Source organism: Drosophila gunungcola, assembly GCF_025200985.1.
Source record: "Drosophila gunungcola strain Sukarami chromosome 3L unlocalized genomic scaffold, Dgunungcola_SK_2 000002F, whole genome shotgun sequence".
Lineage (NCBI taxonomy): Eukaryota > Metazoa > Arthropoda > Insecta > Diptera > Drosophilidae > Drosophila > Drosophila gunungcola.
In genome coordinates this window covers 5,213,628-5,223,554 of record NW_026453178.1, presented here as the reverse complement: position 1 = coordinate 5,223,554, position 9,927 = coordinate 5,213,628, and the positions used below count along the sequence as shown (strand labels likewise).

The 9,927-nt window shown below is 40.7% G+C and overlaps 1 protein-coding gene and 1 long non-coding RNA gene across 2 annotated transcripts; one reads left to right on the top strand and one right to left on the bottom strand.

Moving 5' to 3' along the window:
• The first annotated feature begins 1,708 nt into the window (after positions 1–1,708).
• On the top strand, positions 1,709–2,616 carry LOC128257778 (uncharacterized). The gene is made up of 3 exons (XR_008267901.1): positions 1,709–1,845; positions 1,980–2,398; positions 2,456–2,616. It is a non-coding gene; the product is annotated as an uncharacterized LOC128257778 (long non-coding RNA).
• Positions 2,617–4,665: 2,049 nt separating this feature from the next.
• LOC128257762 (fibrous sheath CABYR-binding protein) lies at positions 4,666–5,715 on the bottom strand. The gene is made up of 2 exons (XM_052988951.1): positions 5,653–5,715; positions 4,666–5,527 (listed from the first exon to the last, which is right to left on the bottom strand). Exons 1-2 carry the CDS (start codon positions 5,653–5,655, stop codon positions 4,772–4,774), a joined length of 759 nt encoding a protein of 252 aa, XP_052844911.1. The 5' UTR covers positions 5,656–5,715; the 3' UTR covers positions 4,666–4,771.
• Positions 5,716–9,927: the final 4,212 nt, after the last annotated feature.

Sequence of the window (9,927 nt, the reverse complement as noted above, 5' to 3'; positions counted from 1 at the left end):
ATTATAATTTTTAATTTAACGGTTTATCTTTTTAACTTTTTTCCCACCTATTAGGTATTCATTCGTTTGGCATAATTATTGAATAATATTGAATCCGGCTGACAACTGAGAGGAAAAGATTAAAAGGCAGAAACAACCTGGATTGCATCGATATGCATGCATAAGCCAGAAATATTTCACAAACAAAAATATTTACTCAAGCATGTTTTTCTTTTTTTATACTGTGCGCTCTTTTGCTATTTTTGTGTGTAAAGCAAACACTTTGACTTAATTAAAATGGCCAGTTCAAACACAAACTACAAAAATTAAGAGCAAACAAAGAAGAAAATTGCTTTGATAACGACCTAAAATGAACTCTCTCTCAGCTGGATGAAATCCAAGCCAAAAATTAAAACAATTTTTGTGGTCAGGCTATTAATATTCTAACGCAAAAGTAAAGAGCAAGGCATATACACAGGTGTTTGGCTTCTGTGTGGCTTATGTGGTGAACGAAAATGAAAAGTTGCAGTTAAAAATGATTACCAGCAGTGTTGGCTTTCTTCTAGTTTTAACATTGTCCCCACAGTAGATGCTTAAACACAAGTGCTTTAAGCCGAAGCCTAGGTGCCCTTACATTTTCAATTAATTCAAGCAGATATTAAATATTTTATTAGAAGAACAATAATAAAACTGGATTTTACGGTGCCTCCTAATCGAATTAATATAAATAAGATAAACTTAACATTTTCACTTTTCACTTAACATTATTTATGTAAAAATGGTCATTATAAAATTTATTGATCTTAAAACTACAATTTGGATATTTAATATTCAAAAAATAATAATGTTCAATATTAGCTTTGAATTTATAAAATCCCCCTAATGATATAAAAAAGAATCAAATTTGAAAAGTAAATAAATGACTTTTTGGCTTAAATTAGTGCCAAAATAACGGGAACTCTTTGAAGAGAGCTTGGCGAATGCACAATCTAGAGACTATAAAAAGGACTTAAAATTCTGTATATTTAAAGTGAACCAAGAGTGATGTGAAAAGTGGTGTCCATAACTGGCAGTTGACCAATTGTGTAATCCGAGGCTACGTCAACAGTAATATTTTATCCGGGCCCTGGCATTTCATTGTTAGCCTGCTGTGTGGAGAGTGCCCGGGGCGAGAACTGGACGAGCAAACAAGGCCTAATAATTAACCAATTACCTGTCGCACTTCAAAGCTCCTGGCCTGCACATCCTGCTTCTCGGGTAACACACACACACACACACACAAACACACACACACCACACACAAAAACACACACACCCATGTTCAGAAAAGTAGAAACCCTTTTGGGCCCTTTGGTGCTACACTCCACCCGAACTGAGTTGCCTGTTGCTGCTGGTCGGAATCTGACCAGAGGCCACAAAACTTTCATCGCCAGCTGCGGACAGATGGAGAGGATTCCGAATTGCTTATTCATAGCTCACTGGCAACCAAATGAGTGGCCATTAACTAGTTCTTGATGGAAGTTTGGGTTCTGGTCGGGATACAAATAGTTGAGACCGTGCCATGGACAGCAAAGATTAACCCGGATCAAGTTTTGCTCACAGAATAGCAGTTGAGATAAGCTCGAGTTAGTTTGCGGTTGAGTGGCTCTAAAATTTTCAAATAATCTAATGTTTTAATTGAAAAATCTGTCAAAAATTACAAACAAGTAAAAAGATACATCAACGATGATAAATCAACAAATTATTTCAAGTTCTATACTTCAAATGATTCATTCCGGAGAAAGTCGTTATATTTTTCACTGGATACTTTTAGACACCTTTATAAGTGATTTTATGAATTCTTGCATACCTAATATATATTTTGCGGTATTTATTAACTAAATTACAACAGCCTTATTATCTCTCTTAATAATGCACAATTAATACTTAACGTGAACAAATTGGGCTTGTGAATTTGGCAGCCTACGACTCGTTGACAAAAGTATAAATTTTATTTTTAGCACTCAATTAGAGGGAGACATTGGTTAAGGGCGAATGTGGTGCCCTACAACGGCACGTTCCACCTCCGTGCATCACTGGGAAACCACCTACGAAGCGTCACATCCTCGGGTTAAGGATGCCACCTCGACGGCCGTTAAACGCGGCACTTGACAGTCGACCGTCTGTGTGAAAGTATCTCGTATCCTGGCATCCTTTGTTTTTTATGCTCGCCGCTCGAAAGACAAAGCGTGTATGAAATGTGCACCACAGGGAGAAATGGAGAAAGGGAAAGGCGGGACATCATAAAAAGAATATCCTGCATACGCAGTCGGTAGTGGAATGAATTTTTCCTGCCATTTACGAGCTCAACTCAAATGGCCTGCAGTGATTCCTGCCCTTGCCTGCCGCACATACTCCGTGTTATCTGTCAGAAAGCGCTGTAATGCACAAATTAAATTTATAAATATGCATAATAATTTTTAATAACATTTCACAGGGCGAGACTGTCACTTGCAGTGCCGACATTTTGCCAGCGAAATTGAGTACCCGAGGGCAATTTGATTTATCTCAGGTTAAGGCGTAGAATTTCGGCTGGAGGTGTATTTTTTGCAAGTCATGTTAAAGTTCAGCTCAGCTGGAGTTATATCCCTCGATTGTGACCGGAATTTGTGTTAAATTGTTATGATGTGAGAATTTACAAGAGGATTCTTAAAACTCAATGTTAAAAATTTAAAATTAGATTTTAAAGCTAATTTAAAGCGTGGTGTTATTTCATGTGGTAATAAACTTAAAACAATAAAATTGGTTTACGGAACCTGTTTTTCTTTTTGCAAGGGTTTTTTTTTCACTAAACTATAAACTAATCCTTCTTCTTGACTGTACGATTAATATCTCATCAAAAAGATCTAAAATTGTCCCTAGAATGGATATAAAAATAAATTAAATTAATACATTTTAAAAATTGGTCCAAGCTTGCGCCTTTTTTATGCATGGCGAAAAATGCTCTCAATGCTTTATATTTTTTGCTTTGACTGTGCTGTTTCTGTGAACATTCTGGAAGCCGAAAGTCACGATTCTTTAACAACTGCTAAGCAAAAAGCATTTGTCGGCAGTATTACCATTATTTACTTGTTTAGTTTTTGGATATACTGCTAAAGTTAATTGATGTTCGGGATGAGAGCATATGGCGCAGGTGTGTGAAGAAAGCTGTCATCTTGCCGGAATATGTAGCAAATCGTTTTGCCAAATATGTTTGCCTTATCGCTAAGTAGGTTTCCCATCACTGGCGTCACTTTAACCCAAACACACAGGAGCACACTTGGCCAGCTTGTCCCCACTTGATGGTTTTGTGATTCCCTCTCACAAACACAAATGTCCTTGCGGGCGAGCACTCAAAACGATTGTAGCCGCTTGTTGCTCGGCTTGTTGCTCCTTTTTCCCGATTCCTGATTCCTGATTTATGCCACTGTCCTCTGAATTTAATATGCAATAAGCGGGCTGTCACAGGCAGCTCTGCCCAAGCCCTTCTTTTCCGATTCGGATTGCGATTCCGATTGCGATTGCGATTCCCTGGGGGCCATTGGACCTAAAACAAAAATGCGGAAAATGTTGCTACGGGCTTGTCATATTTGGACAGATGCTGGAATGTAATTGAGATTCCCTCGTCTCCGGTTCGCCTGTCTGGGCAGCGAAAAGTGCAAAGATTTTAATTGAATTTTGCACAATTGATTTCATAATTTAAGACAAAAAAACAAAATGGAGAAGAGGACGTGATGGGGGATGCGAGTGCGAACGCAAGCAGAAATTGGCCACTGAAGAGTGAGTGTGTAAAAGTGACGAGCTGGTCATTATCTGCTCTTTACATCCCCCTGCTGCCGCTGTCGTCAGTCAAAGTAATTTAACTTGAGTGAGCACTTAATGCTGGTCCCTCTTGCGGAAGATTTTCCGGAACCCATTCCTTTTAGCACTGCCATTGAGTTGAGTTAACGCGCAAGTGCATTAATTAAGATCCAAAGGCGTCCATGGCAACCCAACATTGGGGGCAGGAGGATGCGGGCCGAGTATGAATATAAAACCCGGCAATGATTTTCATATTGAAGGCTTCAAAGGGGAGCAGATGCCGGCAGGCATTGGGCATAAATTCAGCTAATTGGTGACTCACATATAAAGGCCCTTTTATTGACACTAAACAAGGCTAAAATGTACAAAATAAGCCAACTGACTGCGGACTGGGGAGTGCGGAGTTCAAAGCCACTCAGCGCGTATACGTAATGTTATCTTTGTTTTGCCAAAGGTAGTCAATCTGCTTGTTGACTTTAATTATGCAAGTACATGGGGCTTTGTTTCTATTTTAAGCTTTTCATTATCAAGTCCCTGTCTAGGATTTATTGGTTAATTAACACTGCAACAGTTCGTATGCTATAAAATTAAATCTTATGATTTTGTTTTGCTTTTAAAGCACATATTTGCATATTTTTTGCTCACCTTTCTTGGCTTTTTTTAAATCGCATTAAACTGCATTTTGCATGATTGCTTACTTAATATGCATAAATAACACAATAATTATGTTAAACATTATTTGCAAGCGATTTTTAACTTTTTCCGCGGTTTATAATCCGGAAAAAAAGCTCACTCTCTCTTATTTCCCTTTAGAACTTATTAGCATTTAACTTTTTTTTCCTTTTTTCCCTCACAAATTAAACAGAATTTGTATGTACTGTTCAAAAATTAAATTTATTTAGAGCAATTAAAAAACATCAACAACAAATGAAAGGTCAATAAACGTTAGCAAATCGCTGGCAAATTGAAAAGTTTAAAATCTGTAACGCCTGATGGCGCGGTACTGGTAGCCGTCGTTGGTCAGCACGGCACTCTCGCCTCCAGCCGGACCCTCCACGATGACCTCCTCGCCGCCAACCGGAGGCAGGTACTCCGGAGAGGCTTCCCGCAGCTCGGCGGGCATCTCGGCCGGCTGCTGGTAGTGGTAGCCATCCTGGAGCAGCTGCCCGGACACGGTGGGCACATCCACCACACGGACATCGGCTGGCTCCTCGGGAGCGGCCACCTCGGCCTCGGTGGTTTCCTCGGCCGGCGGAGCGGCCTCAGTGGGCGGCAGGTATTCCCGGTTCACCTTGGGCTCGGCGGCGGACACCACCTCCTCAGTGTCATCGGCCGGAGGAGCTTCGGGAGCAGCAGGAGCAGCAGGGGCCTCCGGGGCTGGCGGCAAGTAGGACTTGCTGGGGGGCAGATACTGCCTGGCTGGCTGCAAATGGGAGACATCCCGGCGGTTGCGATGGCGCAGCTTCAAGCGGCGCACAGTGCGGTACTCGTAGCCCTCGTCGCCCAGGACAGTGCCCTCGGGATCGGCTTCCAGGGCAGCCGGTTCGGCCTCCACAGGCTCAGCACTCAGCATTGCAGCCTCGGTGATCGATGGAGGCAGGTACTCCACGGCAGCGGGATCCACCAGTTCCGAGACATCGCGGCGCAGTCGGGATTCGAATTGGGGAGCACCCAAAGCCACGCTGGCCACAGCCGACAGAGTAAGGACACCACCAAGCGAGAAGATTTTCTAAAAATTAATAATATTATTTTAGGGTTTCCATTTGATTAAGATTACAGAAGGGGTATTTTTGTTTTTTATTATTTTAAGCTTTTACTAATCCTTTCCGAAAATCCAAATCCTCGAGGACTTACCATTTTTCAAGTTTGCTGTCTTGGGTTTTCGATTTGCGTCTTGCAATTGAAAGTTGCCTGAGCTGATTGATGATTTGCCAACGGCCAGCTGCTCAATTTATAGCCAAAAAACGAGTACGACCATAATTGGGAAAACAACAAAAACTTTGGCAGAAACAAATGGAGGCACTCGAAAGTGGAGTGCTCTTCTTAGGGGCTTCGCCTTGCTTCAGTTTTGCTTTGGGCAATGTCAAGTGGCTCAGCTTTTGTCCGTCGTTCAACGGCTTGACCTTTCAGCACCACAATTTTGTTTCACTTATTATTATAACGTTTTTACCTAGCTCTAAATATATATTTTTGAGGTGTTAATTTGCCGGTCCGCCAAAACGTACGGAAGTTCTCTGAAAGGGCACTTCAAAATTGCTCTATTCGGTTCTGTTTTCATTCTCAGTTAACTTTTGCCCCGATTTTCTCACAGCCAATTGCGTGCGCATGAATAATTAACATAATTTAAATGCGTATTACATTGAAAATAAAGCCCAAACGTAACCGTCACAGCCAATGAAATTGTCATCAAAACTTGTTGCGGAAATTATTTATTGATGGCGTTTTCACCCATTTGTTTGCCTTTTGTTAACCAAACACTGTGGGTCATTAAATAAGCATAAGCATAATTGCACATATTACGTTTTACAAATTCAATTGCGGTTCTTGTATAAAAAAATTATATCACCTGTCAAGCAAAGAAGGTTTTTAATTGTTACCATAACTGCAGCAAGCTAAAAATCATATTTATTTCATTGAAATGAATTATTGTATTAAATAAAGATTGCAATTATTTTTAATAGAGTATTTAATAATGTGCAACATTACAAATTGAAATCTGTAACAAATAAATTCTTAATTCTTCTTTTTCTGACTTTTTCCATAACCTTGACAAATCTATTTACTTTTTATAAAAACTTTTTTTGTTACCCTCGCTGATAAATGTACATTTTCAGGGATTAATTTATAATTATTTACCACTTATGGAAACGAATTTTGGTATTCTGTCTGCCAAGATTTAAATTGCCCTGTTTAGCCTTGCGTTTAATTTTTCTGGTGGCATTTAATGAATTGTTAATGAACGAACGAGCCACATGCCCTCGCATGTGAAACGGATGGCGAGAGATTTGTACTCCCTGCTGCGATGAGCTCCTCATCCTGCTGCATGCGGCACATAAATCATTCCCTGGTTGTCGGCCTAAAAGGCGGCAACAACTTCCGCTGGCTCTTTAAGTTTCCCGCAACGCAATAATTCTTGCCATCCCTCTCCACAAAGAAGGGGGCCCAACTTGTTGCTTAGCCAAGTTTAAAGTGTCTTCTGCCACTCGGCCACATTTCTCGCCCAGCTTCTTTGCATAAAAGCCACTCATGTGTAATATTTTATGTTTGCTATTTGGGGGGGTAGTGTATCTGCCGCCTTTTTACTTTCCCTTTCGAGGTGTGAGGCGAATAATTTATAGCCGAAACCGGCAAAAAGAACAGGCAAATGGCATATAGGATATGTTGAGCCATAAATTGTGCGGGCTCATTGATTCCAGTGTGTGGGTGTGTGTGCTCTTGACTTCTGATTTCGTTTTTATACGAATGTTAAACTTTAGCTATGTCTATTTGCAGTCGGGATGCTTCTTAGCCTGTTTGTTTCACAGTCAATTTGCATGTTGGGTCAATGAAACGAACCATCAAGGGTCTTAATTAGGGATGCTGAAGGATCGATCTTTAAATTCCACTTACACTTGAAAGCTGTGTAAGAAACTGGGTGCAACTGGGTTGCTATGCATATTATTACTATTTTAGCTTTATTTGATCGATATTTTTTCAAAAACTTATTTTTGGCATTGTCTTTTCAGCATACATTCCTAATCCGCACAGCACAGCAGCGATTCAACGGCCATTAGCCGTTAAAGCTGCTGTAAGGACCTACACCTGAATGGAAATTCGTCCTGTAAGCCAAGGAGAAGCAAAAGGGGTATTACTATAGAAGACGTCCGCGGCTCCCTCGGCAGTCAACTTGAGAATGTTTGTCGAGGCTCACGAAAAGGGCAGCCCCAAGACGAAAATAGAGAAGTCTTGAGTGGCAACCAAAAGGAGTGGAAGACGAGCTCCTCTTTAGTTTATGCAAATACTGGGACTTCTAGGCGTCGTAGGCAACCGCTCGCTTGGCATTTATTAGGTTAAAATATTTATAAAATTTAAATGGGAACAGCATCAAGTAATAGAAAAAAAAAGCCGTAAAAAAGGGTTCGACGACCGTCAAGCCTATCGGTTTACAAATTTAAATTACTTTCCCTTCTTGCTTTTTCTTTTATTTTTTGTTGCGTGGATGGATGGAAAGTCTCGCAAATCTCGACATGAAAATCCTTTTTTGTTAACAAATTTGTTTGCATGTCGCCAGTCAACCAGCATCCGTCTTCCTCGGTGAGGACAAGCATTTGCAATCATTTAATTTTGCATTTGCGTTGACGTTGCTTCAATTAATTGGACTATAAATCCACGTCACTCATTCTGTGGGTTGTGACAATTTAATTGAATTGGGTCCTCGTCCCCCCAAAGTGCTCCGCCCTTCGTCATCGGTTGGGTTAGCCCCGTGATCCCGTGGTTTTGGCCAAAAATGTGTTGTTAATGGGAAACGCTTGCGGCAGGTAATTAAGCCACGACTCCTTGTCACATGTGCTGTAGTTGGTCTAGTGACTGCCAGTTGGGTATATGATGTGCTTGAAAGTCGCTTTCGGCTGTCAGAGTTGTTGAAAAATTGATGAGCTTCCGCTGGTGGATATGCGGATTCGTGGACGTAAGTATCGGATGAGCTTCAAGAGCCGAGATAATGACAAATCAGAGAGCCATCATGGTTGAAGGAATTTAATGACTCTCTAAACTTTGCTTTTGAAGATGGATTATGTCTTAAATATATTATCTAAAACCATTTTTAATTTTTACTAAGCTTTAACAGAAATTGCATAGAAATTAAAGAACAACAATATATTATTTTGTATTCATTAAACTACGTTTTCCATTACTTTTAAATGCGTTTTTCTGTGGTCTGCTTTATATGAGTCTTAAGTGGATTTTTTTTTTTATTAAAAGAGTGTAAGTGCATAACCATGCCATTAAATCTTTAAGAAAAAATCCAGAAAATGTGGATAGCCCTTCCTCAATTTTTAAGTTGAGTGCAAAGATTAGTTAATTGCTCTCCCATTGACGCTGAAAACTCAGGAATTTGTTGACCGCAATACCTCATCAATCATTCGCCCCATATGCCCGCCAACCTTTCCGTTCGCATTAAATTATAGTTTTCCCAACCCATCCATCTAGTCATCGCCTCCAACCAGAGTCCCAGACAAGTCCCAAGAATGCTACGCATAAATATTTATAAACTCCAGACAGGAATGTGAAGCCAACGAGCCAAAAATCGATGGAAAAGCTAACGTTTTTTTTGGGCCCATCCGCACACATTTTTGGAGGTGTTCTTTGGCTTGTGAATTTTTTAAATTCAATTTAAATTTATGTACCCAGAAATGGCGTGCTAGGAAAAATGCTTAAAAGCCGGAAAGCGAAAGCGAAACGTTGACGAAATGAAAATCGAAGATTTGGCAATTAGATAAAAGCGGCTAAGTGGTCCGTTTTCTGCAGGTATTTATAGCCGGAAGCAGGCGACCATCCCTCGAGGTTTATTTTATTATTCGGCCAGCCAGGGGTCTAAATAAATAAAAATGCCAAAAGTATCGCTGCGGCCGAAAGGTTAAACTCCAATTAGCTGTGCACTGGCTCGTGATAATTAACTGGGCGAGCGCGGAAAAAAAGGGTAAAGGAACGGAATTTATTGTTTCGCTGCTCAACGTTGCGTATGCGTAATTTCCAGCCAAGAGAATCTGGTGGCGCAAGTTCGTTGACTTGACGCTTGACGTTCAACCTATTCATATTTCATTAAAAATCAACCAAGGACGGGCCTTGGAAGCTTCTGGGCGGCAAAGGACGAAAGAAGGCGGAGGCTGCTGCACCTGCGGCTTTGTTAATTTCCCCAGACACCTTGCAACCGAAAAGCGTTTCGCCTCGCTTTCCTCGTCCAAAGAAATGAAAATGAAAACAAATAGAAATCCAGTCCGATGGGGATGGGGGGGACTTCTTAAAAATGCGACTTGCTAAGGGGAGTACATAGGTCAACAAACAGCAACAATTTGATTTTGTTTGCCTTGCCCTCCGCAGGTTTGTTTGTTTGTCGATCTGTTTGTTTTCGAAATTTTTGGGGAAGCACAG